This window comes from Dipteris shenzhenensis, chromosome 13 (genome assembly GCF_047967505.1).
Source record: "Dipteris shenzhenensis isolate YYH24624 ecotype China chromosome 13, Dip_SZ_1.0, whole genome shotgun sequence".
NCBI lineage: Eukaryota > Viridiplantae > Streptophyta > Polypodiopsida > Gleicheniales > Dipteridaceae > Dipteris > Dipteris shenzhenensis.
The window spans coordinates 56,136,566-56,164,392 of record NC_141608.1 but is presented as its reverse complement, the minus strand read 5'-3'; the positions used below and the strand labels follow the sequence as shown (position 1 = coordinate 56,164,392).

At 42.3% G+C, this 27,827-nt stretch overlaps 1 protein-coding gene across 3 annotated transcripts in view; it reads left to right on the top strand.

Annotated features, from left to right (window-relative positions):
* LOC147895622 (uncharacterized) overlaps window positions 1-27,488 on the top strand; it is a 43,254-nt gene extending 15,766 nt beyond the window's left edge. Inside the window, exons 2-19 of one of the 3 annotated variants that reach the window (XM_087383771.1) lie at window positions 2,348-2,635; window positions 2,757-2,822; window positions 2,939-3,079; window positions 3,172-3,304; window positions 4,552-4,631; window positions 4,741-4,816; window positions 4,941-5,050; window positions 5,291-5,471; window positions 5,581-5,615; window positions 5,734-5,787; window positions 5,871-5,957; window positions 6,091-6,219; window positions 8,042-8,122; window positions 8,216-8,263; window positions 8,494-8,775; window positions 8,868-9,002; window positions 26,262-26,330; window positions 26,429-27,488. In XM_087383771.1, coding sequence (XP_087239897.1) covers window positions 2,348-2,635; window positions 2,757-2,822; window positions 2,939-3,079; window positions 3,172-3,304; window positions 4,552-4,631; window positions 4,741-4,816; window positions 4,941-5,050; window positions 5,291-5,471; window positions 5,581-5,615; window positions 5,734-5,787; window positions 5,871-5,957; window positions 6,091-6,219; window positions 8,042-8,122; window positions 8,216-8,263; window positions 8,494-8,775; window positions 8,868-9,002; window positions 26,262-26,330; window positions 26,429-26,845 — 2,412 coding nt within the window. In that variant the 3' untranslated portion in view covers window positions 26,846-27,488. Of the gene's footprint in view, window positions 1-2,347; window positions 2,636-2,756; window positions 2,823-2,938; window positions 3,080-3,171; window positions 3,305-4,551; window positions 4,632-4,740; window positions 4,817-4,940; window positions 5,051-5,290; window positions 5,472-5,580; window positions 5,616-5,733; window positions 5,788-5,870; window positions 5,958-6,090; window positions 6,220-8,038; window positions 8,123-8,215; window positions 8,264-8,493; window positions 8,776-8,867; window positions 9,003-26,261; window positions 26,331-26,428 lie in introns of all 3 variants that reach the window. The other 2 variants (XM_087383773.1, XM_087383770.1) reach the window with 2 other exon arrangements.
* The last annotated feature ends 339 nt before the right edge of the window (window positions 27,489-27,827 follow it).

The window sequence follows — 27,827 nt, the reverse complement described above, 5'->3', positions numbered from 1 at the left end:
TGGATCTACCTCATATTATTTTGGTGGTTTCTCTATCTGGCTGGTTCATTGTCTATTGATGAGTTTGCACATCTATTCTATGCACATTAAGTTAAGAAGTTTGTGATTCCACACCCCACACCACACTATGTGAGCTCCTTGGCAATTCTATCAGTCTTCCGCTGTGCGTACCCTCTATTGGGCCATTTCTAACACATCCATCTTCCCCTTCTCCAAAGTTAGGGACTTGCATACGAGTCGCCATGAATGCCTTTGTAGATCCCTTGAAATGTCCATCAACCAAATTTCTCAGGGCTTTACAAACCTTCACTGATTATAGCACACTTGGCTAAATTGATGTTCACCCTCCTCTCTTCAAGTAAGGGCCTCCATCACCATCTGTCAGAGCAGATCTCTGGAGTAGACTACCTGGGATTTTATAGCGCAACCATCCCCTAAGTCTAATATGTGTTGGAAACACAACAATGATGTCCCATTGGCTCTGATACCACGTCAGAGATATCTAATTCTTAAACTCAAGACACAATGTAAGAACAACAATAACCTTGCATCAATCACCAACCTTCATCACAAGTTAACTACACACACGTTATCACACTTTATACGTTTGCACTCAACTAGATAAATAAATATTTTCATATTTGGAAAGAATACGCAGCCAAAAACCCATGTATGGATGTAGTAAAAAACTGTCACAATTGCGTACCATTATCTCCTTAAGCTTAAGCTAGGTATGGCACCCCAATGCATGCCGTATACTGCACTTACTGTATAGAATGCTTCATTAGTGCCCACGTCTGTTGATGAATAGATTGAGGTGATTTTGGCATTCTTTGTAGCATTGTACCCTCTGCATATCTACTGTTTTGTGGATTCATCTACAGCGTACTGTTTGGGTGAAGTTTGGAGAGAGTTTGCTTACATTTTCTGCTGCATACAGGTGCTACAGCAAGCACTTTAGTCTTTGACAGGGTATCAGAGCCTTGGTGATTTACCTGAACCGTGAAGGAATGAGTCCCTCTCGAAGAGGTGACCCCGGTTTCAGTGATGTATTTTTGTTTGTAGGGCGATCTGTCGTAAGACTTTGTCGTGAAAGTATTAAAAAGATTGGTAGAACTAGCTAGCATAAACATGAGTCGGCAGATTCATCAACACCGAGATATATTACAAAATAGTTGAATCTACAGAACTGTCTCTGCAGACCTACTGTCCTTGTTGTAGCTCACAAAGTGTGAAAATTCATCACTACTGACACAAGCATTATCTACTGACACAAGCATTAGCTGAAAACTCTAGGAGTGTGGAAGCTGTCATAAGCTTGAAGTACATAGCTGAGTATGGGATCAAGCGACAATTGAAAAGAATGTGGACATCCTTGCAGAAGTCGGTGGCTAAGGAGTGGAGCCACTAAAATGGGCATCTACACCAAGGCTGATGTGTGAGATGAGAATAGCAAATAGAGAAATACAACACGATGTCTTTGCGGAAGGGTACACATATCCTAGTATAATTGTCTACATGAGAGCATATGATCTCTGCCGTCAATTTGTGGTGTCAAATTAGAAAAGTTAGAATTTTCGACAATTCAATTTGTGAGTACTGTATGGAAAAACAACATACATTCCATGCAGTACAATAAGATATAGCATATGGTAACCCTTGCAACTTGGACTCTGGAGGAAAACAGAAACAGAGTGAAACAAGGCAATGAAGAGCTGGTATGGAGAGATGATCATGTGTCTAGAAGCCATGGGCCTTTTGGTCAGTCTACTTCTGGGGCTGTGCATATCCATTTCACCTTCATTGTCGAGCGTGCAGGTTACATTATCCTTTTGAAGTAAAAATTGATCTTCTAATCATTTGCAGCTTTTTGTGGATTAATTGTGAGACGCATGTAGCTTACATTTCACGAGTCATGCACATTGCACATTATGTATCAAAATACATTGGGTAGATTGTATCATATTTTTGGAATTTGTATAGTTCACTATATTTTTGGAATTTGTATAGTTCACTAATTTGACTCAAATTTGAGACTTCGTGGTCTCGCTTATATGTTGTTTTGCACTTGTTAGACATAGAAAATACATATGTGGTGATTGTCTCTCTTAAGATGACGTCTTCTATGAAGAGGCCAGAGTGCTAGGCTTCTCCTTCAGGATTTTTAAACGTAAGACATTATGCCGCTTAAGCTTGACAGGCAAAATACGTAAACATTTGAGCTAAGTTTATGTAAATTTCATGCAGATTTGGTTTTACGTGTGTTGCTGAAGGACAGAATTTCAAAGGTTTTTGAAGTGCTGATTATATCCTGAGCTTTTGGGAGGGCATTTTTTTGGTGTGGCAGGATCTGTTGCCTCTTTTCAGTAAGTATGGCGAAATAGCAACCATCTCATTTGAGAACGAAAGGCATGATGCTGCAGTTATACGATATGAAAACTATTCAGGGAATGCAGAAGAGTTGCTGGCAACAGTCCGTCAAGCACTAAACAGTACAAAATTGGGAGACAGGACTCTAATTGTTGAGCCTTTTCGGCCAGACTCGCTATTGTTTATTGGAAACTTAACCCTTGATATTGATGATGCATTGTTAACAAAAATGTTTGAACCTCATGGGAAGATTGAACGTGCTTTTGTAAGGGTTTTCAACTCACAAGCTTGCTTATTCTGATTTTTGTAAGCTTTTGTTGAGTGTACTAGATCTCATATTTTCTCTGGCATGTGGATGGCTTAAAATTATGTTGATATATGCCCAGGTATTACGCAATGCAGCAGGACGCAGCAAGGGTTATGGCTTTGTTGAGTACAGCCTTAAGTCACAGGTGAGAGAATTGTGTGTGGGAGTCATTTATGTATCTCCTTTGCTCTATCTGGTGTTGTCTTTCTTCCTTAATCATTCGAGTATCCAATTTAACATTATGTTTATGTTTGTGTACAGGCATCTACAGCCAAAATGACAATGGGGAATATAAATATGGATGGCCGTGTGCTAAGGGTAGAATGGTCCGATTGTCGGAAGGTCGCAGATATGTTTTCTAGTGTCCTTTTTATTGATAGATTACCCAGGGAGTGCTTGCATGTAAGTAAAGTCGCCTTTTTTTGTGCAGTCTCTGTTTCCTTAATGGCAGGGCTTGGGTCATATTAGGTTTTTAAACTTTTGGTCCTTGGCAGATTGAACAGTCCCTAAGATCTTTGTTTGAGAAATATGGAAAGGTCAGAGACTGCCATGTGGCTATTGGAATCAATCAGCAGTATCGAGGATTTGCTTTCATTGATTTTTTTCATTCAACAAGTGCAGATAAGGGTGAGTCCTTGCTAAGAGAGTTGTTTCAGACTACACATATGGAAGGATGGTTAATTGCTAATGGATGGAAAGCACTCTTGAACTTTTTCTCAACAAGGTTTTGGGCTTCTACATTGGAAATGGGTGTAAACAAGTACTGGTTCGGCAAGATCAAAATTTTCATTTTTGTGCATTTATTTCTGGCAACAGTGATTTGCCAGTTCGGAGCAAAATCCCATTGCACCATATGAATGTAAAGTTCTTGCCCTGGTGTAACCTGGAAAGTATGTACAAAGGAATGTTTCCAAGGGTTACCCATGTCTAGGTCAAAAACCCTGGGCAACCCCTAGGCACGGTATGCCTGTTTCTTATGTTTTAAAAAGGAGGGCAAAAACGTCCAAGGTTTGAAGGGTGCAGTACAGGATTTTAGGGCGAGGCCAGTGAATCAGAGTCTTGTGCGAAGTCTATTATAAGAAAGGGGACAATCAATCATCTCATTCAAGGGCATCGAATGCTAAAAAATTCTTCTGCAATGTTTATAACCTTTCTTGAAAATTTTGAATGGAGCCACATAAGTAAACGGCACTTTTGGCTTTGCTACATTGTGTTGCCCTATTAGCTAGATTTAGATGCTCTTCTGGGAGAGACTAAAATGAAATCATTTAGTCTTCACAAGTAGTTGTAGCTTGAATGAAGAGATTTTGGACTACTTTTTGATTAGCCTTCTCCTTAGTGCTAGCTTTCGTCTGGCTGAGTCTGCCCTTCACCTCCGGAGTGCTGACAGAAACTCAGTACGAATACTTCGTATAAATGGATGCCCAAGTATGTGTGGGTGTGTCGATTTGTATGTGTGATGTTTATACTATGGTCTACACCCACTGTTGGGCGCTGATGACATCAGTGGGGATGCCAAAGTAGCTAGTCCTTGCTATGCGTGATGGAGTTTATGGTTTTCAACCTTGTGAGTATCATGAGATTGAAACTGCACTATGTTGTGTTATTAGAGGATGAGTTAGGGCATGCTCAAGGATTCATCTAGATATATTTACTACATTGCCTCCATTAAGAACCATTGTATTCTGTGTTCTTTCTACTTAAAATGTCTTGCTATACCTGGTATGAAAGTAAAAGTGATTTTTGTTGTTCTTTATGGCATTAGCACATTGCCTCCATTAAGAACCATTGTATTCTGTGTTCTGTCTACTTAAACTCTCTTGCTATACCTGGTATGAAAGTGTAAGTGATTTTGTTGTTCTTTATGGTGTTAGCACATCAAGCATTGGACGGCTATGCTTTGGAAGGATCCAGCATACGTGTCAGTTTTGCAAATCCTTCTAAATCTGCACAGGTAATATCTTAGTTTGATGTTATCTTTGTAAATGTGCTCACTAAACATTCGGAGGTGCTCATTTGCTCTGAGTTTTGTAAACTAACGTTTGACTTCTTCTCATCTGTAGTCATACAAATTCCGTTATGGGAGTGAGGCAGCTCAGGCTGCTCTTGGTTTTATTGGGAAAGGACCACTCTCATCAGGCAATTTTCTTTAACTTTGGAGTATCTGTAAAGTATTTTTCCTCATCTTTGTGAAAGGTACAGATCGACGAGGTTTTGAATGTTGGTTGTCTGTATTTCTATTGTGCATGGTGTGGCGTTTTAGTTCCTGGAATGCTCAAGGGTTCGTCACGAGGTCCCTCGCCTATGCCACTTATGCCATCACGATTCATGAGCCCAGCCCGACCAGGCATGGTGGGTATGGGGATTGGCATGGTAGGTGATTGTTACCTTTTTAACTTGTTTGTGTGGAGTGGTTTCTTTGTGAGATTGTTCTTCTCCTTCGCAAACCTTCTGATATTTTTTTAGTGCCTTCTCATTGATTGGTATGTAGTCTTAGAATATATCTGTGTCTGTTCTCTATAGCTAGAAAATTTTGTGTGTTTTAAAGCACTTTGTTGCAGAAAGTTTGTATCTCCTCTGATCTTTATGTATGTTCTCTTTTTTTCTAAACAGCAATTCGGAAGAGGGTCTCTTGATCGTGGTGCAGTCTCTCCTCTTCTTAGTGGTGGTACAGGCATGGTTGGCCCTGGTTCAGGAATGGTGGGTCGTGCACCGCTTTTGCTGGGGAATATGGCTCCTCGCGCTGGCATGGCAGTAGGAGGGAACCTTGCGCAGAGGATGCCATTTGGACAAGGTACCTTGTGTAGTGAAATTGCCACAGTGGCCTCTCTTTGCTAATTGCAATTTCAGGTATGCTTCTTAAGCTTGTGGTACACTATCTGATTGTGTCTTTTCTATTACAGGAGCTGTCTCTATCACCCCGTCTGCTATTGCTCAGGTTTGGACAGTTTGCTGTAATATGTTGATTGCTTTATATTGTATTATGCTAGCTATCTGAAACTTGATACTGCATTGCCTTTTCATACCCTTCATATGCTATAAGTCTTCTGTTATAGGTTGCCACTGCCCAGGCTAAAGCACGTGAAGAGGAAGCAAAGGCCAGAGCTGAGGTGAATTCTCTTTTGAATGCAAGGGTGTGATACACTTTTCTGCTGTTTTTATTGATCTCATATCGCTATACTTACTTGTCCAGGCTGCAAAGCAAGGGGTAGTGAGGCCAGTCTCTACTGACATGCAGCCAATGGATCAATATCAGAGGTTTCCACAAGCCTCACAACAGGTATTCATGGCATGCCAATACAACATGTTTGGAGATGCTGGAAAGGAAATTGCTTCCATTTTTATTCAATGTAGTTAGATATGAAGGTTTTGATAAGGCTCTTAGCTTGCTTATCATTGTTGGTGAATCACAGACTTACTACCAACAGCAGCAAACAACTGGTGCTGATCAGTATAAGCAACCCGATTCAGTATATAGCTATCAGCAATCGTATCAGCAGCAATCTACCCCTCAGCCGGCCTCTCTGCAATCACAATACCAGGCATGGCCTCAGGCTAAAAAACTTGTTATAAGTTCCATGGTTGTAATGTGATTCAGGGACTCCATTTGGTTATTGAATCAGATTATTTGCTATTTGGATGTGATCTTTGTTGGAGAGTTATAGATCCATCAATATCTTGAACCTTTTAAAATTATTTAACAAATAATCCGTGATGCTATATGTTTACTTCTTTTCTGTTCTTGTGCCTCTAAGATTTGGAGGGTCCAAATTTCTTTGATGTACTTATTCATAGCATATAACCGTTCTATTTAATACCAAATTTATGTACTTTGCTAGATGTGCATTGTCACATGCAACCTTCATGAGATGCAATGCTTGCTACCTGGCTGCCTAGCTCCCATGATCAGTGGCTGAGGAGATGTGGTCCAAGGCAAGGGCTCATATGTTTGTAGAGGTGCTACATCCCTGTCAAGAGGGTTAGGCACAACTCTAAATATAGTGGAGCTCAGCTTATTAACGTGATAACTTGGGATCATTGTGTGCTTGCTCTAGAAAACAAACTGTCATAGGGGTGAAATATTGTATTGATGCCTATCCAGATTTTTTAATTCTGGTGTGGGACTGAAAGGGTGTGATCTGGTATGGGTACTGCCTTGTTACAATCTTTTGCGCTTTACTCTAAGGTTTGTAATGTTCGAAATTTGAAGGGACACTCACGATAAACAGAGGATGATATCTGTCTTGTTTTAATCCCCTATGCTCTAGGATACACCGAGCAGCCTACACATCAGGATGAGCAATTTATTGAGGCTGTTGTTGCTTCTCAGCATAGTTTTGAAGATTTTGATGTCGGACTCAAAGGGCCCCATGTGGGGATTTCACTGTCTGTTAAATCTTTATCTTCCCAATTAGCAGCAAATATATACCGGAAGAGCTTTACAATTTGCAAAAATTGATTCTTTGGCTGTGTAGGCTCGGCTAGTTGAGAGATGTATTTGTTTACACAGCTAGGTTGGTTGAGATGAATTTGTTTCTGCAGTTTCCTAGATTTTTCAGTGGGACTTTTATGGAAACACAATTAGACAAGGCATAGCAGTGACATCAGAGTTCTCTTCTATGTATCAGTATCGTAATGATCATGGCCCTTTTTGTATTCATCATATCGGTGTTGATGCCCGTTTGGAGGCTCCACCCCTTCAGCACATTGTATCAGTTTTTTTCAGTCTCATAGACACTTCAGTCGTTCGAAGACTTTTTATACCTTTGTACAACTAGAATATATCCAATCGTACAAATTTAGAAATTTTGATTTTACAGCAGAAAAATTAAACAATTACACAGGCAAGCTAAAATGATGAAGAGCACATCAGTCAACCAAACTCCAATGTATATGAATGATAAAGGGATCAAGCATAGTAATAGGATCCTCAAAATGCAGGAGCCACAAAATAAACAGCCTCATATTTTCTCAAAGTAAGCCGAGCAGAAGAACAGTAATCACAACAGCCGTGGGATCAAATTTGAACAGCTCACAAGAGCACCCCATTACTACAAAAATTTAATTGTCCTGTTTCCAACATTCTGATAAAGCAACCTTAAACTTCATCACAGTGCAATTGTGACCTGAGTCTTTGTACAAGTCACAAAAGCCACATCCCCTCTTCAGAAGAAGCAGTAGCTTTTTTACTTCACGGGTTCTCATAAAGCAGCTATAACTAACACATCTGGGCTGGCTATTAATGAGGGGACATCAACGAAAGTAGTGGAGGGTATAGTGTTGTGTGAGCTCTTTGCTTATGAATTGTTTGTCATTGATCTCTTGTACTAATCCTTCTGACCTTGTAAATCCGTGACACAGCAGCCACCAGCACAACAGAGTCAACAATCTTATAGCACACAGTATTACTCGACACAACAGCAGCAGCCGGAGCAGTCCATACAAGTATGTACCAGTGGCTTTTTTTTTTTGGGGGAGGGGGGATGCCATTTGTGTGTTGAAATTTATGTTTCTAACATAAAATAGAATCTTCACCAGTACTCTCAGCATGAAGCTTATTATCAGCAACCCACTCAACAAGCTCAGGTAATGTGGATTTTATCAATCAAATTTCCAGCTTTATTGCTAGTTTTGTACATTTAGCTGTTTCCTGTTCATTGTATACCAGGCATCACTATTGTTTGGTGCACATTTTATAGACTGTAAGCTGAAAAATCTTGAATTAGGGCCCTAACAGAGGGGGTCAGGTACTGCTTCGCATTCAACATTTGGCTGTGTGTCATAAAACTCTGTCTGAATTGGATTTGAACGTACAGCAATATGGCTATGTCCCACAATATGGGCAGCTTCAATATTCTCAGCAGACGGCACAGAGCTATAGCCAGACTCCTCAACCATCGGCTCAGCAATATCAACAAGCAGCACAACAGTCTCAGATTGCTTATACACAGCAAAGCTATAGTGAGCAGCAGCAGCAGCAGCAACAAACTCAACAGCAAAGCCTCAGTGGAGTTTCTGTCGCAGCAGCTTCAACAGGGGTACAACCGGTCCAGGATGGAGCACAGCAACAGGCATATTCTGCGTATTACCAGCAGCAAGTATACTTTTTTATCCTTACTTTATTTCGGCCATCCAGAAAAGCTATTAGCACTTCGTGCTTGGGTAACGGAGCTGTTAATTTCTGTTGCAGGCACAGACACAAGCACAGGCTGGAACTGCTCAAGTTGGATCTGCAGCTACAGGATCTTCAACAACCGCAACTGCCCAGCAAAGTTATGAGGCTCAGTGGGCTGCATACTATGCTAGTCAAGCAGCTTATCAACAAGTAATAAGAATTCATAGTTTGAATGCATTGTTCTGTTTTGGTAGCAAACCTTTAAGAGTCTGAAAAGGTCTGTGTATTGAAGGTTGTGACCCAGTTTTGACAATGATGATTGGTATTTAGATCTGACCATAGTCATCACAAAATATGTTTCTGGCAGTACATGAAACATTCCTACAAACGGTTGAAATGGCCATGCAAATCACAAAACGGTGGCTATCTGCCCTAGCCCCACAAATACCATGTGGCTCATTTTGCCACTCATATCTGCTGCCTCCTTGCATCCTACATGGTTTCGTCTTCATCCCTCTCCTTCCTTGCCTCTCCACCCCTATATATTTTATATATTGTATTATATTATTATATACATATATCAATTATGTGCATTTCTAGGTGAAATTCCTCTAGGTTTTTCGAAAGGGTTCTCTTTGAAACCCCTCAAATTTGTTTATAGAAATGTTTTTGGTGACTCTGGATTGGACTTAAAGTGAGTATCTAGATTGGGCTATGAAACTGGACCAAAAACCCTAAAACAAATCTGTATTCAGCTTTGAAACCCTAAAAACGAATCACTGCTGGTACAAACGCAGCCTGGATCTTCGATTCTAAGATAGATTTCAAATTACATAGATAACAGGGAAAAACAGCATCCATTAGCTTCACTTGACGAGGAGCAGCAGCAGATTTCTTCTAGAATCAGAGAGAGGGAGAGAAAGAACAGAGATTGCTACTTACACACAATATTTCTGCAATATTTCACAAGAATCTTGCAATGGCAGCTAAAGAACACAAACTGAAATCTGAAAATCAGAATTGCAGCACTTATCTCAAAGATTCTTTGTGATAGAACAGAGGGAGAGAAGAAGGAGACACAACACGTGCAACACTAGGGCCCAGAAATAAGGGCTGGACCCCCCCGAAGGTCTTTATTGCAATAGAATAATACTTTGTACAACTGGCTCTGAAAAGAGCATGAAGCTGAGTACAACTTTTGAATGAATCTAGGAGGCTTGGGGCCTTTCTTTTATAGACTAGGCCTAGCAAAAAGCTAGGGCCTGCTTTCTAAAAGCTACTTTTACAAAAAGCCAAGCTTTTAGTCTTTTTCCTTCTAAATCTGGTGCTATGGAGATTTTAGGTGCCTTTTAATCTTGTGGGCCCTCCTTTTAATGAGGCGCCCCCTTGTCTTTACTTTTTGAGCCTACCTGCTTTTTACACTTTTCTTCCCACTCTTGGGTCCTTTTCGCACTCTCTTAGGGCCTACCCATGGCACAAACAAATTCCAACACTTTAACCCATTAAAGGTGAGCGAAATTCATGCATTCCTAGTTCTTGGACTAATCATAGTCCCTTGTGGGCGTCCCCTCAGTTCTCTTGTACCAATGCAAAGCAAAAGTAGTAAAACTTATTTTAGTGAACCAAAAGTCAGTTTTCTTTGACCATAGTCAATCTGATAAAGATTCTTATTTATTTCTTGGGAGAAATACCAATTGGTGACATCCCCTTGGCTTCTAATCAGTTGTCCTCAACTGAAAAGCTTCTTGATACAGGTGTTAAACTTGGGGATACCTCCTCTCTTTGCATCAATTGCCTAATAGTTTTGGTACTAGGCAAGATACCCGCAGATAAACTTGCCTTTGGGTGCTTTTCTTCTTTGTGTGGTACATAGTCTGTTCTTGTTGGAGGGTCTCCTCCATCTCTTCCACCTAAAGTGGACCTTGGAATCTGGTAATTTTTGATCATTGACTTAGATCAGTCTTGTGGCATTCTCTGCTCCTTTTGGCCGACTGGCCTTCTAGGGCACTAGGCAGCCACACGCCCCTCTTTGTGCATCTAAAACACTTGCTTTCAGCACAGAGATTCTTGCTTTTCTTGGCATTTCTTGCTCTTTAAGAGCATTGGGCAGCTATAGGCCCTTCTTTTCTTGGCGTTTCCTTCTCTTTAAGAGCACTGGGCAGCCATAGGCCCTTCTTTTTGATTCTGGGATTGATTATTCCATCCAGGCATTTTCCATGCCATTGCTATGCAATAATCCTCTTTCTATTATCAACCCACCGGATTCCTTTCGATCTGGTGCCATTCTCGATTATATCAATATTCTTGGTTTGAATTTCTTGGAATGACAGCTCTTGACATCTTTGTTTCTAAGAAGCAACATAATGTGTGTAGATACACTTAGAGGAGTTTTCCATCCAATACTTATAATGTCCTCCTTTCTTGGCAAATCCATGCCCCTTTCACTTGGAGTTGACTGCTTCTTCTTTTACTTCTCAAGCCAGACTAGAGATAGTTTTGAAATGATTGCTTCTTCCAAGGGCTCTGTATTCCCCTTAGCTTCTTTGGTTGCAACTCCATCTTTAAATCTGAATAAAAAGGAAGCAATAAATCACATGGCCAATATTTGGGCATATCATACTCATTACTTCTCATTCATGAGAGGTGTCTTCCCGAAACAAATTCAAGAAAACTTCATAAGGCCACTTTTCTCCTTGTATTGCCATACAAGGATTAGATCTTCATAAGGCAAACTTTATCAACATAGAGGAGATACTTAGCCTTAATAAAACGGTTTCTTGAAATCTTTCCATATCCTCTTTCTTTGAGAATCCTCTCAAATCTTTTTGAATGAAGTGATAATCTCCATACCGATACTCATGCTGGTCAGACATAAACTTGGAGGGTTCTTAAACTTTCCAAAAGGACATATAACTATCAGATGAACTGTAAAATTCTTTGCTTTGGCCTTAATAATCCATGAGAAACCATAGAGTTCTTGTATAAACAAATCCCAATGGAAACTATTGAATAATAGAATCCTGGAGAAAATACTGGGTCAATAATGACCATAAAATGCTGCCATATAGAGGGCTGGTACTTGAGCATGTCATGCTCCATACCTAGAAAACAACAAAACTGAATATCATAATTGAAACTCCTCTGGGACTGAGATAATATAACTTGAAAGGCAATTCTTGGTCAATAAAGACCCATGGAATTCCGCCATAAAGGATCGGATACTTGATCATCTCATCATCCATAACTTTTTACTGCTTTCCGTTGCTTTTTTTTAAAACGTCGCTTTGGAGAAAAGAAAGCCGCGTGTGCACAAAAAGTGGTTGCTTTTTGTGAAAAGGGGATGCTTTTTTTGGGGAGAAGCAGATGCTTTTGGTGAAAGCAAGTGCTTTTGGCTGTGAGAATTCTGAGCAAGAGATTGGAAGCACATCACCAAGGATGGCGACAGGATGAACAAAAAGCGGTTGCTTTTTGTGAAAAGGGGATGCTTTTTTTTGGGAGAAGCAGATGCTTTTGGTGAAAGCAAGTGCTTTTGGTTGTGAGAATTCTGAACAAGAGATTGAGATTGGAAGCACGCAACCAAGGATGGTGACAGGATGAATGTGTTTCCCACTTGATAGATCACAGAGAAGAGAAGGAAACAACCGAAGAGACAGGGCGATAGAGGGAGAAGACAAGTCTGGCCAATACGGATTTGTGCCTCTTGAAAGATGCGCCTTAGCTCCTAGCCTCCAAATACGAGTGCCTCACCTTCCTAGATGTGTATTAGTCCACAAACAGGAGCGCCCCACCTTCCTGGATGTGTATTAGGTCACAAATAGGAGCGCCCCACCTTCTCGAGCAAGAATCAGGTCACAATCGGTGCGCCTCACCCTCCAGCACTTTAACTGATACAAAACAGGTGCGCTTCACCTTGATTCACTGCTGTGTGCTAGCCTTGGACCGTTTCCACCAAGGAAAGTGAAAATCCTATGCTTTGATACCACTGAAACCAGACCAAAAACCCTAAAACGAATCTATATTCAGCTTTGAAACCCTAAAAACGAATGACTGCTGATAGAAACGCAGCTTGGATCTTCGATTCGCAGCAGATAATCACCAAGATAGATTTTGAATTTCATAGATAACAGGGAAAAACAGCATGCAATAGCTTCATTTGATGAGGAGCAGCAACAGATTTCTTCTGGGAATCAAAACGAATTGAGAGCGGGAGAGAAAGAACAGAGATTGCTACTTCCACACAATATTTTGCAATATTTCACAAGAACTTTGCGATGGCAACTAAAGAACACAAACTGAAATCTGAAAATTAGAATTGCAGCACTTATCTCAAAGATTGTTTGCGATAGAACAGAGGGAGAGAAGAAGGAGACGCAGCACGCGCAACACTAGGGCCTAGAAATAAGGGCTGGACCCCCCCGAAGGTCTTTATTGCAATAGAATAATACTTTGTACAATTGGCTCTGAAAAGAACATGAAGCTGAGTACAACTCTTGAATGAATCTGGGAGGCATGGGGCCTTTCTTTTATAGACTGCTTTCTAAAAGCTAATTTTACAAAAAGCCAAGCTTTTAGTATTTTTCCTTCTAAATCTGGTGCTTTGGAGCTTTTGGGCACCTTTAAATCTTGTGGGCCCTCCTTTTAATGAGGCGTCCCCTTGTCTTTACTTTTTGAGCCTTGTGGGACCTGCTTTTTACTCCCCACTCTTGGGTCCTTTTTGCACTTTCTTAGGTCCTACACATGGCACAAACAAATTCCAACACTTCAACCCATTAAAGGTTAGTGAAATGCATGCATTCCTAGTTCTTGGACTAATCCTAGTCCCTTGTGGGCGTCCCTATAGTTCTTTGTTACCAATGCAAAGCAAAAGTAGTAAAACTTATTCTAGTGAACCAACGTCAGTTTTCTTTGACCATAGTCAATCTGATAAAGACTCTCCTTTTTTCTTGCGAGAAATATCAATTGGTGACATGCTACTTGATTGTCTGTAAAGGTTTTATTTAAATTGCCTATTGAGGAGAAAAGTCTTAACTTCAAGAAAAAGTCTAAAAAGTGCTTGCTAAAGCTTTATAGTAAGCACTGTGATAGTGATTTAGTCAAAATATACAAGAACACCACCATATACGGGAAACAGTGTTGTTGCTACTTCGTAGCCTAAGGTGATTTCATCATCTTCTCTGCATTCAGCATTTTACAATTATATAGATGCAGTTTGTCTTGTAGGGCTAGCTTTTTTTATGGCTACTATTGTTCCCAACTTGTGAATATGTGAGTGCCTTGTTTCATGGTTTCAACTTCCCTCCACTTTGAATAGGTACTAGAAACTTAGCATGTTGGTCTGTGATAAATTTCAGCTAAAGTTGACGTATTATTTACATGTAACATGCACCTTTATCTGGGCGCTGATGATATAAGTGGTGTTCCATGGCATCAATCTAGGCTATGCATGTGATAATTAAGGTTCTAGAGCATTTGTGCATGGATTCTCGTCCTTATGTTATTATCCTAGCTTGGGAGTAAATTGGAGCTTGCTATTGATGTATCTACATATATGGCTATATGGCTTTAGTGTAGGGGTTTTCTCTTGTACAACTGAATTATTGGTCTTTCTTTGCCTTCTAGTGCAAGATGGTTCCCAGGATATTCGAGGGCCATGAGAGAGAGAGAGAGAGAGAGAGAGAGAGAGAGAGAGAGAGAGAGAGAGAGAGAGGGAGGGAGGGAGGGAGGGACTATACAACCAAATAGGAAGATTAGTTCTAGGATAGTGGATCCAGCTATATGACCAAATAGGAAGATTAGCTGATTTAGAGCAGGAAGTAGGTCAAGGTTCCATAGCAAGCACTGCCTTACAAGATGCTGCCGGAGCACACTCACGAGCCCAAGTAAAGCTCTAGGAGAGCATGTAGGCCAAGTGTTTGGGAAGTGCCGAGGATGTAGGAGAATAAGTTCGTGTATGTTTAGGGGTCCACATCTAGTCAGTACTCTGTTGATAGAGGGTTAGACATCGGACATAGATTTTGTATTGTGTCCACATTGGACATAAATATATTTTGCTGGTTTTACATCTCTTTTGAGCATTGTCTAATTATTGTTTGCTCATCTATGCATAGCAAACATTAAGGAATGAGGTTTTGAATTTGAATATACCACCTCAATGTGAGTTCCTGGGCTCTATAACTATGCTTCCGTTGTGCATACCCTTTGTTGTGCTCTCTTACATGGCATTAGAGCCTTGACGGAAGTTCACAAGTGGTAGGAGCTCGAAGGCAAGGACCTTGGGAGAGGACGATCTTGACTCAAGCTTTGGGAATCAGCTTCTACATTTGAAGGACCAATGCCCTTGCAAGGAGGGTGACTCCGATTAAGGCATGTGTGCGAAAATTCTGTCATTTTAGTTCATTATCATGGCCACAAGATATCCTATTCCAAACTTTGGGGAAATGGGCAACTTGGATGGGTCAGATTACCCTTTATGGAGGATGAAGGTCCAGAGCCACGTGGTGCTGAGATCAACTTGGGAGATTACGATGGGAGTGGAGCTAATGCCATTGGGGACCATGACTCAAGCTAGTGTGACTACACGGCGGTGACGGTACCGGTAGATCTCGTAGCAGTGAAAGACTGGGTGGGGCGTGATGTGGAGGCCCTAGCCATTATTATTGGCACTACTGTGGATTCAATGCATTGCCCCCACACATTCAGTTGGAGGATACTTACTTTGCTACGTGGACCATAGTAAAGAATATGTATGAGGTGAATAACAATGCAGGATTTTAGATGTCGAGACGGAGCTGTAGGCCATGACTATGGAAGAGGGGGATGTAGCACAGGGTCACATGAGATGAAGGTGGCCAAGAACAAAGTTAGTAGTTGGTCAGGCAACGGATTTGACGAGGATGGTTAGACTTTTGCTTGACATGCTTCCCAGGAGCTACAACAATTTTGTTGCAACAATGATTGCAAGGCAACGATCGGCAATTTTCGAGGAACTAGTGCCTTTGCTTGTGTAGAAAGAAAGCAAATATGACGGATCTAGTGAAAAGGCATTATATGGCAAGGACAACGACAAAGGCAACAAGCAAGCCCAACAAGAAGAAGGTTGTCAAATCTGAGAAGGATGGTACACTTCTGATGTTGAGACTACGAAGGAAAAAAAAAACATTTAAAAAAGTGCTGCTACTGGTATCAGCTAGGACATTTTGCAAAGGACTGCAGAAAGGAGACAAATCAAAAGGACGACTCCGATTAGGATTTAGAGGAGACAGTCAACATCAGCACAAGTGGTCGTCTCAGAAGAGCTTTTCTTGGTGACATCTCCATGAGGTACCGAGGTAAGGCTATCAGACCTTGATGTTACAGTAAGAATATTTGACATTGAGAGATGGTTTGGAAAGGATTTAGAAACCTATGTGAAGCTGAAGGACCGCAATGAGTGCTTGGATTGGCTGGCATCATTGACATGAGGGGGAGTCTTTGAAAGGACTATGGATTGAGGGTTGGATGGGAGTTAGGGGGCATCATAGGATAACGCAATGAAGCTGGGTGTGCCTCCGTGAGGTGCACGGTTTGCTCTCCTAGCAAGCAGTAAAGGAAGTGGATCATCTAGTATGTGTATTCCTTATTTAGGAATTTAAACCTTAATAACTTGCTTTGATCAGATTGGAAGGTGTGTTTCTCCAAAGCTCGGAAGAAGGGTACTGGAAGGTGAACATGGTGGACTTATTGAAGCCTTAGTGGTGATGACAGGGACACCTGCAGGAGGACAGAGTGTGCTGAAGCCAGAGGAGTATTTGCTTGAGAGCTCATTTAGAGCTCATGGTCAAGGTATTCTGGAGGACTTGGAGGAGCAGGAGCCACGGATTGAAAGACCAAAGGATGACCACGCCCTCGTATTGCTCCATAAGGCCTACGACAGGGTGGAGTGGTATTTCCTCGAGGGCACTATGAGGAGATTGGGTTTCTCAGACCGATGGGTCAGAGGAGTTTCAGCGCTATACGCAGGGAGCTCTAGTCAGATGATTATTGGAGGACACACAGGCAAGGCCTTTCCTCTCTCTCGCTCGGTCTGCCAGGGCTGCCCACTAGATCCCTTCCTCTTCTTGTTCGTAGCGGAGGCTCTGGGCTACTACTTGAGATCATAGGTGGCGGGTCTCATAGGGTTGAGACTCCCAATCAAACAGGAGGAGGAGCTCCTTGACTTGGAGTTTGCAGATGACATGGCCTTGTATGTTGAGGGCACCACAATGAGTCTACAGAGAGTAAGAGGTGCCTTGGCTATCTATTGTGAGGCCTCAGGGGCATGGATCAACTGGACGAAATCTATAGGCTTCTTCACGGGCTTTGAGGAGACACAACAGATCCGTGAGTGGGGGAGTGACTTTGGTTTCAGATGGATACCGTGGGGCCAGACAACGAGATACCTTGGATGCCAATTGACCCGGTCCTTGAGAGTGTTTGGCGCAAGCTTCTCTATTGGAGCTTGGCTAAACTCTCCCTTGCAGGTCCTGCCTTAGTGGCAAACCAGGTCTTTCTTGAGAGTAGTAGATTACCCCGGTCCTTGAGAGTGTTCGGCGCAAGCTTCTCTATTGGAGCTCGGCTAAACTCTCCCTCGCAGGTCGCGCCTTAGTGGCAAACCAGGTCTTTCTTGCCACTGCCTGGTATATTGCCTCTTGTTAGTGCTTTCACAGAGGATGCATTGGGCAGCTCCGACGGTTGGTACGGAACTTCCTTTGGACAGGTTTAGATGGCATGAGGAACACTGATCATGTCGCAGGCACTGGGAGGCTTGGGTATCATTGATTCGGAGATGCAGAGCAGGGCCCTTCTGGGCAAGTTGGTGGTTCGTGGCCTCACCCTAGGTGCCGAGCCTTGGAAGCTCCTCTTACAGAGAGGGCATCTAAGGAACACCCCACGCACTGGGGGACAGTGGCAGCCTTCACATAGATGGATGTTCTCAGAGGCCCGCCTTATGGGGAAGGGCTCCCCCCTGATGAGGAGCCTCCACAGGGTTTGGTAGAGACTAGCAGGGGGCCTCATCTGTGCTCTGCCCAGATGCAGAGAGGAGTTTGAGCGCCAGCCCCTTATGTGGCACCTAGAGGTTAGAGATCAAGAGGGACGCATGCTTGGGCAGCGGAATCACATTGGCTGGGCACAGTGGGACAGTGGTCCAGCAGGGTCTTTTGGTCGCTGGAGCAGACTACCTATGGAGACAGAGGCGAGGCTTGACGCCCTAGCGCATCTGAGAGGGGCAGGGCAGCGGATGGTCGAGATTGACTTAGCCATTCCTGAGTCTTGGTGGGAAGGACTTCACATTTGAAGAGACAGTAGATTGTTGGGGCAGTTTTCCCATACTGGTGTTCCTTTGAGGATTTTGATGCAACGCGGCAGCATGCACCCCAACTTCTTCTGTGTAGGACCTAGAGGCTTGCTTCAGCCCCTCATTGGGAGTGACCTTGAGATGGATGGGAGTCTTGATGGGATATACTGGTAGATGATTAGAGTGGTAGGACGCTTGGGAAAGGAGTGTCACATTGATCCCAGTATCTCAGAGCAGGACGCCTCTCGATGGCGCCTCTAGCTATGGGAGGGTAGACCCCTCACGGAGGTACAGTGGGACCCGGGGGAGTGGTTCTTGCCCTCCAGGAGTGGCCTAGCGGAGACGATAGATGAGGTGTCTTTCTTTTCCTACACCACACGGATTGGCAGGAGACTTCAGATGGACTAGTGTTTTCTACATCTTCACTCCGCGAGGGATTCGATGGTTGTATAGTCCCCCCACTTGGCTGTTAGCCCCAGTTCCAGAGATCCCCTAGGCAGTGAGCTGGGCTTCTCTGAACATGCCGGTTTTTCTTTCAGCCTTTTCCGGTTTTTTTTCATACTCAGCAGTTTAGGGATGTTGTCTTGTATGAAATCTTTCAAGCATTAATAGAAGGTTCCTTTCTTGGGAAAAAAAAAACACTTCAGTCCACTGGCTCTTCTTTACTAGGTAGCAAAGAAAGCAGGGAAAGAAAAGATCTTCCATGTCTGTTGGAGGCTGATGAACCTAGTATACTATGAGAGATACTTCTCGCCAATCCGCCAACGTCAACGTGATATCATGTTGGTCTGGTACCCGTTGGCCCAAGGGAAGCATTTGTTGGGCCATTGACCCATCATGCATTTTGGACCAGGATGCACCTCGATGGTGCCTTTGGCTATGGGAGGGCTGCCCCCTTCATGAGGTCTGGTGGGATATGGGAGAGTGGTTATGGTTGTCCAAAGTAGATCAGTAAGAGCATATTGAGGACATGGACTTTTCTCTCATATGACCCATATAGGATGATGTCTTCAGCTAAAGGCGTCGGCTTGGACTCTCTCGTGAGAGAGACACTGGGCTAAGTACCAAGTGCCCTAGGTGGTCAAATCTAAATTCTAGAAGCGGTTATGGTCCAACCGACGGCCATGGAAGATCTTCTATTTTTCTTGGTTGGTTGCTGACGCGGGTCTTCCCATTGCATGGCTGGAGCAAATGCATGTGGATGGGTAGTGCCATCTTTGCATGGAAATAGTACTTGAGTCACTCCCTCATCACTTATAGAGCTATCCTTGTGCATAGAGGATTGGGTTGGGATCTCTCCATATTGTGGCAATTCAAAGGATTGAGAGAGGTTTGAATTGGGGTACGTCAACCTAGTTGATAGAGGGGGTCTTGCCTTCCTCATTGATGAGGTCTCCCCACCTTATAGGATAAATGGATTCAAAATTAAGCTACACGAGGTGGCCCCACTGGTTTGACATCGTCCTCTTTAAGACAATGTTTGGGAAAGAGTGGCAACATCACGGCGCGAAACATCTGGATTGCACGATGAATCTTGGTAATGTACGAGCACTCCGTTCCACGCACACGGCCAATCTAGTCGCCGTCTAGGAGCATATGACATCAGGATCTAGAGCAACTGTCGAAAGGCGGGAGTGTTTTTGTAAGGTTTGGCCTGCACATATTTTCTATATTTTTACATCATGAGGGGGATTTGCTAGTTGTATAGTCTTCTTCCCTAGCTGTTAGCCCCTGTTTCCAAGATTTCCTAGGTATTGAACTGGATCTTTGGAAACCAACTGGTCTTTCCTTTTAGCCAATCTTTCCTTTACTATGTCTCTATGATTAGCACTTACAGGACTGTTGACTTGTGTGGTGTTTTTTTAAAGTATTAATAGAAAGTAATTTTCTTTCTTAAAAAAAAAAGAGTGGAGCATACGATTGGCTACAATTGAGCAATGAATGGAGCTTGCACTTGCCTGCAATTAGTTGGATGTTGTGCTATTTTAAAGGGGAGAAAGAAAGAGAAAGAGATCAGCTCCAAGAGGGACTGATGGTCATGGGCAATCATGAAGCCCTACAAGGGCTGGATAACAACCAATTGTTGGCACCATTCTAGAGTTAGAATGGGCCTCAGACAAGCTTGCACATGAGCAGGTGGATGACCTACATGATGGGCAGAAGGGCTAGGGCAAGGCCCAACCAAAACGGCCTAGAAGTGGAGACTCTTGTATCTCTCAAGAGAGAGAGAATTGGCCAGGACAGTTTTGGAAGTGCCAAGGATGGTAGGAGAATAGTTTTGTGTATGTAGAAGTGTGTAGGTTGTGTGTGTGTGCGTGTGGTGAGAGAGAGAGAGTTGACGAAAGAACTCTAGCTATGGCAATTTCAGCCTTCCACCTGCGTCATGGCGTCTACAACTGATTCCGCATCCTGCCATCCTGTCGTACAGGTCCCCGTAGGCTTGCTGCTGCCTTCCGCCGTACATCCAGAGCTTCTCCCTGCCTCTACCTTGCTTTCTTGCATGTGTCGTGGTTTTCTTTTCGCCTAGTCTTCAGCCTCCTGCAGCTCCTCGTTTTTGGAAAAAGCAAGTTAGTGGAAAATAATTCATCTTCTCATGAGGGATGGCAGACTGCAAAGAAGACGGTGCCTCTCAAACAAAGACCTCTCCAATCTCGTAATTGGGATGCTTCTGCTCCTTCTCCGGGTCAACCTTCTTCCTCTTCGAGCAATCCCATTTCAAAGGCATGGGTTAATGCAGTGAAGACTTTGTGAAGAAGATGATCTAGTAAGGGAATTGGATTCTGAGGGTCAGCAAGACCCTGTGGCAATGGCAGAGGCTTGATGCCTCCCTTTCTTTTTGAGGACTGTTCATCTCTTGTACATATTTTCATGCGTGCTTCTCTTAAATGTATTTCTTATAATATACAGGGCCTCTGCAACCATAATAAATGGAGGCTCCTATGGCATTATATAAATAAAACTCATCCAGATGTAGTGTGTCTGCAAGAGCATAATCAGCATTCTTTTGCTGGCCAGCATGGGTTCTTTTCAGGATATGATATATTTTATGCCGGATCTGAACAATTCTCTGGGCTGTGCATTTTAGCCAGACATGATCTGCAGCCCTTGATAGCATATAATGATCTTGGTGGCCGATGGATGATTATCCAATGTATAATCAATGGGGAGATTTTTGAAATAGGTTCCTTGTATGCCTCTCAAAATTCTGCTTCTAGAGCTCAAATGTGGGACTCCATAAAGCAATATCCTTGGTCTTCAAATGCTCTACTTTGTGGTGACTTCAATAATTCTCCTAACTGGAAGGACAATACCACGCATAAATCCCATATGCTGCCCTCTGAAATCCAGCAATGGGAACATATGACTTCATCACTTCAATTTGCAGATTTATGGACAGCAACTCACCCATCAGTTATGGGATTTACATATCATCATAATGCTTTCACAGAATATTGGGCCAGGCTTGATAGATGTTATCTTATTCATGCTCAGCAATATGATGAATATACATGTCAAATGTGGACTGATTATTCTCAGCAACTATTTGATCATACTCCACTTTGGCTCTCCCTTTCATCTGGAATGCCTCTGGATGACATGCAGCTCTCTTCAGTCAGACATTTACAGGTCAATCAATTATATCTTTCTCATGAAAAATTCCAGCAAATGATCAGACTGGCTTGCAGGCCATTGTTATCCCTTGCTCAGGAGGATCTGGACTTTGCTTAGAACTCTTTTGTCCATCGTATACAAAATGTCATTAAGGAATATGGAAGATGGTACATGGCAGAAACCAGACAGCATATCCAGTGGGCAAAATCATTCAAGCAGTATTTGGTACAGATTAGCCATCAAAGGTCTCTATCTGCTTCTGAGCAGCATTTATTGTCTTTTGCTTCTTCCATAATTGATGCCAATGATAAACGCAAGCTTTCCAAATGGCAGACCAGGGCTAGAGTTAAACCTATGCTGGATAAGGGTTGTTCCTCGAAATCTTTCTTTCGGAATTTACATGCACATAGACAAAGTCAATCTATCATGAGGGTCAGGAAATCTGATGGTCTTTGGACCCAGACTTTATCTCAGCTAGAAAAACAACGTTTGAATTATTTTCAGCTACTTTTTTCTCAGCCATCTTCTTCTACACCTCAGGTAGTATTGGCTTGGAACATATTTCTTGAGCTTGTTTCTCCTATTGTTCATTTGCAACAAGCTTCAATGCTGAAAATATATTTTTCAGATATTGAATTGGATGAAGCCCTCAAGCATTTGGGTAAACATAAATCCCCTGGCTGGGATGGTTTGACGGTTGAATTTTTTGTCGCCTTCTGGGCTGAATTGAAGGGTTCAATTTTGAAGTTCATTAATGTCGCCTGGCAGCATCAACATCTTCCCTCAGCTTGGAAGCATGGTCTGGTTAAGCTTGTGCCCAAAAAACCTTTATGTGAGACAAAGGATGATTGGAGGCCCATCACTTTGATGCCGGTTATATACAAACTTATTGCTAAAATGTTAGTACATCGGATAAAGGATATCCTTCATGATGGACTTCATCCCAGGCAATATGGTTTTGTTCCAAGAAGGCAAATCCATGATAATATCTCTAATACTCTCATTGCAATGTAATATGCAAAATATTCAGCTCAAGATGTTTTGGTCATGCAGGTGGATGTGGCAAAGGCATTTGATACGGTACAGTGGGATTATGTCTCTCAAATCATGTTTAAACTTGGTTTTGGGCCAAAGCTAGTTAATGTCATATATTGATTTACTCAGATTCCATTGCACAATGCTTTATAGGGAATCATTTGTCTGAGTCTTGGACTTTGGAACGATCAGTTCGACAAGGATGCCCTCTCAGTGCTTTGCTCTATGCCATTGCTTCACATCCTTTGCTTCTTTATATGGATCATCTGGTTGATACTGGACAATTAGTGGGGCTACAGATTTCTGGTTCACGACCTTTCATTGCTCAGGCTTATGCAGATGATTCATTCTTCATGCCAAAGAACAGTCCTTTGGAGCTTCGCCTATTGATGGATACCCTTTCAGATTTTGGGTTGGCAGCTGGTCTCAAAATTAATTTTCAGAAATCAAAACTCTTGCCTCTCAAGCATTGTGATTGGCATGCTATCCTGTGGCCCGGCCAGATTATTTATCTAGAAAACATAGTAAGACATTTGGGCTATCCCATTGGCTGGAAAATCAGAAATAAGCAACAAATATCATGGGTGTTAGACAAAATTCAGGACAAATTAGAATATTGGAAGATATCCACTTGGCCCCTGCATGTACGGCTTCGAATTGTTTAGTCCATTGTTCTAGCTTATGTCCAGTTCTACCTTCCTCTATTACATTGGTCATCTCGAGATCTCACTTTTCTTATGTCTCAAGCCATGGAGATTTTTTGGAAAATAAGCTTCATAAAAAGGCTTTAAGGTTACTCAAAATGGACTTTCTTTGCTCACCAAGAATGCATGGTGGTTTGAATATAATAAACATCAAATTTCATGTGTTGGCAAGAAAGATCACTATGCTCAAGACTTTTTTTAAACAAGAGCAGCCTTGGTCTATCATGTTGGCAATTCTGTGTGGTCAGATGCGCACAAATGCTTATGGACATTGGCTAGTTGATCCATCGGAAGTAGTACTTGGCAAATTTCAAGGTAAAATCCGTGGTTGTCCATTTTCTACTTCCTTGATTCAGGATTGGAAGCAAGTTCTCTCTCACATCAAATGGTCTCCCCATCCTGCTTCTATAGCTTCCTCACTCAGAATGGAAAGCATTCATTGGAGTGCTGTGTTTTCCTCTCCCCTTGCTGTACAACAACCAATCAGAGCTTACAATCTTATGAAGTTGGGCATCCGGTTCATTGATGATGTGGTAGATACGCAAGGACATTTTCTCTCTTTTCCGGTCGCATGTCGACAATACAATCTTGGGGTGCATCACAGAAATATTTGGAAAGCCATTGCTGATCTCTTACTTCCTTTGGTTCCGATTCCAACATTGAATGTAAGAGACAGGCTTCAAGATTGGCACCTTCAGTCTTCAAGTTCAGGAATATCCTCTCAACCTTTGCATTTATTGACTTCTGTACAGGCTTATTGATTGATATTACCTCCTCCTTCGATTGCTCATCATGCTAACTCTCTATGGCATCTGAATAAGTCATCAGCCTGGTGGAAAGGAAAATTGCAATTGATATGGAAGTTGAAAATGCCATTGAAGCAGAGACTCTTTCTATGGAGATGCATAGTTGGTATTCTTCCAGTGGGAGTGAAATTGGCTCAAAGAAGGATTGCCTCACCTCTTTGTCCAAGATGTCATCATACTCCTGAGAGTATTCCGCATTTATTGTGGTTTTGTTCATATTCCAGAGACCTTCTAGACAAGCTCTCCTATTTCTTATCTCTCAGATTTCCTGCACACAGGTTCTACAGGTTTTTCTGGATGTATGGCCAATTATCAGTTTCTTTGTCATAGTATTCTCTTTTCTTTCAATGGATCAGATACTGGGCCTTATGGACCCTCTGGCTGCAGTGAAATCATGCATATCTGAATTCTCCCCTTCGGCACCCTTATGAGTTCTTCCGAGCCTCATTGCGGCAGTCTTTATATGATGCCTTGCATGAGGACGATTTGGATGTTTCTTGTATTCAGCTTTTCTTTTATTGCTTCTGATGGATAGGGCATTGGCTCTTTTCTCGAGCACTGCCCTGATGTAAATGAATGTTACATAATATAATTTTCTTGGTTTCACAAAAAAAAGAAGTATGTAGGAGTGTGCACATCTAATCAGCACTCAACTGATATGGGTGAGACACTGGACAGATTTTGTATTGTGTCCGCATTGGACGGAAATACCTTTTGCGGGAGCGTGGTTTTACATCTCTCTTTTGAGCGTTGTCTAGTTATTGTCTGCATATCTATGCATAGTACACATTAAGGAAATACATTTTGGATTTGAACATACCATTCTATAACTTCATGGGCTCTATAACTCTACTTTGGGTGTAGCTTCTGTTGTCCATACCCTGTATTGTTTTCTCTAACAGAAGGTTGGAGAGCGGTGTATCCCTTGTGAAGGTGTGACCATGTAAAGGGGTAGGATACTTATCATCTATAATCTGAGGTGTGGCTTCAGGGGTGTACGTGTATTTTGTTTTGTCTACATATGACCATGCACCTCTATAAAAGCATAGAGTTGTGTTTCTTGAGATTGTACTGTTAAGTGAGAAGGGCATGTCCTAACTAATCATCACTTGAAAGCCAGATCAAAGTTGGTTATAAAAGTCAATGTTAAGACATGTTGTAAGAGTCAATGTTAGATTCATGTTAGAAGAGTCAATCTGGTTGTTGTAAGAGATTCAAAAGGATATTAGAGACATATATCCCTTGGGTAGATGCAGAACGTTCCACAGGCGTTTGGCTGTGAAGATTATTAACAACTTTGCCAAACTAAGATTGTGCAAATCACTTCTTAAATGATCTTGGACAGCAAGAGCCAAAGGCTGGCACTATGGGAGCACCCAATGGTATTACGAACGTACCGCCTGTGCACATGCATGATGGCACAATTGGCGAAGCTTCAGAGCATGACCCAGGGTTAGGCCAAGACATTGAAGCAGATGCGCCAGCAGTTTGGCCAACAAAGATTGGAGAGATTGTGCACCTTGCAATGCAGGGGATGGGCAGGCAGTTCATGCTTTTTCCTATGTGTAAGAATGATGGGGATGCAAATGATACCTATCTAGTCTCTTAGCAGGGAGAATGACCCCATATTCAGGGGCTCATGGCAGGTTCGTATATGCTCCCTTGTTTAACATTCCTGGGAGCCCGGCTAGCTACTTCGTACTTTTTCTGTATAGTAGTGATATTCTTCTTCCTTAGCATCCTGTTCTGAGTCTCGTTGGCTAACCCATGAGGAAGGCTTACTTAAAACTTGAATGATTTTCAAGGTTCACTTCTATATTTTCATGTATTCTTTCCTGGACCATGTTTGTTTGGTTTTTTTTTTGGATTTGGATATACCCTGGCCTATATATGATGCATATATGAATAATTATCTTATCAAGAGGAGCTCTTTCATTACTGAGAGAAAATTGTCCACATTGTCCGATTCATGTTTTTGTTGTATATAACAACATTGCAGCAATCTGCTACTGCTGATGTTGGCCAAAAGCGAACAGCAGATCAAATGGAATCAGTTTCACAGAATCAGGTCGACTCTGTTTTGTCCTCTATTATTTTTTGCCGGTGCTTTTACACATATGCTCTGGAATCGTGTTTTTCTAACAGTTAAGTTCTGATGGTTTGCAGGCATCTTACAGCTACCCGGGTTACTCACAACAAGGGATGGTTGCTTATCAGCAGCAGCAGCAACAGCAACAGCAACAGCAACAGCCTGCTAGTGCTACAGCTGCTTATCAGCAGAATACTACAGTTGCTTATCAGCAACAGCCTAGTATCACTACAGCTGTATACCAGCAGCAGCAGGCCTCATCTACTGTTCCTGGATACCAGCAGCCTGGAACAGCTGTTTCTGTCCCCTCAGGTGCAGGTGCTAGCTATCTACCTGCAACAACAAGTGGCTTATCGGGATATGAACAACCAATTTCATCTGTGGCAGATGGCTATCAGCAGCATGCAGCAGCTGCCCCAGGAACATTCCAGGTAGCCATGCAGGATCAAGCAGCTGGAGGTGTCTATGACTATAGCAAGCGGCTTAGGTACTAAGCACCTGGAGTAACTTTGCATCTTTTTTTTCCTTCTTTCAAAGGTGGCCACAATGAATGCGATCGGAAAGCTTTTTGTGACGTGTCTCTCTGTGTAAACACCAAGAAATGAAAATCCAGTCAAATGTTCTGGATTCCCAGAAACTTTGGCTGTGTTAGTCTTCAGCATAGCAGTGCAGTTTACCCAGAGAGGCACAAGAGGGTGGTCTCTTTTGTTCCTGAAATGAGCTGAGTAGGGTGCAGAGTATGTGTACTCCACAAAGAAATGCATTGATATCGCCAAGAACTAAATTACCAAGCAGACTGGTGGTTGCAGGGTGTGAACCGCAACATGTTGTTGAGTCTGCTAATAGTGTATTTTATGCGTTCTGCCTCTCATGATTTTAATTTTGTATGTTTATGTTTTTGGTCCCTTTCCTCCCTTATAATGGAAACGATATAGACATTGCATTTAAGTACAGGTTTATGCTGTTGCCAGGTTTCTCTCACTGCTGTACCTCTGCTTACTCCTGGTAGTTATGCTCAAATTATGTATGTCTCCATGCAGTCTGATGTATGGTATTAGTTGAGTAGCAGACAATTTGAGGAGTTGAGATGAGACCAAAAGCATGAATGTATTGAGAAGAAATTGACATTTGGTAACAATGGGCAGTTTTTTGATTGGTGGTATCTGCGTCATCTATCAATTGGGAATCGCTGCCATTTAACTGTCATGAAATCATGAGTTGCCTGTCATCGTTTGATTGTTAACTTCGTAAAGTAGATACAAGTTTGAAGAAGTTGCTTTGTGTAACTGCTTTTCAGAGTGTGATCCATGTTAATTTTGAAACATTGTAGTAATTTGGAGGGTGTGATGTTAAACTTTCCAACCCAGTTGAGTGGGTTCACAGGTTTTAGGGGCTTACAAAGACATGCAGCACTTACAAGGACAAATCACCTTTTTATCAGAATTGATATACAGGTTTGCATAGGGAGAAATATAT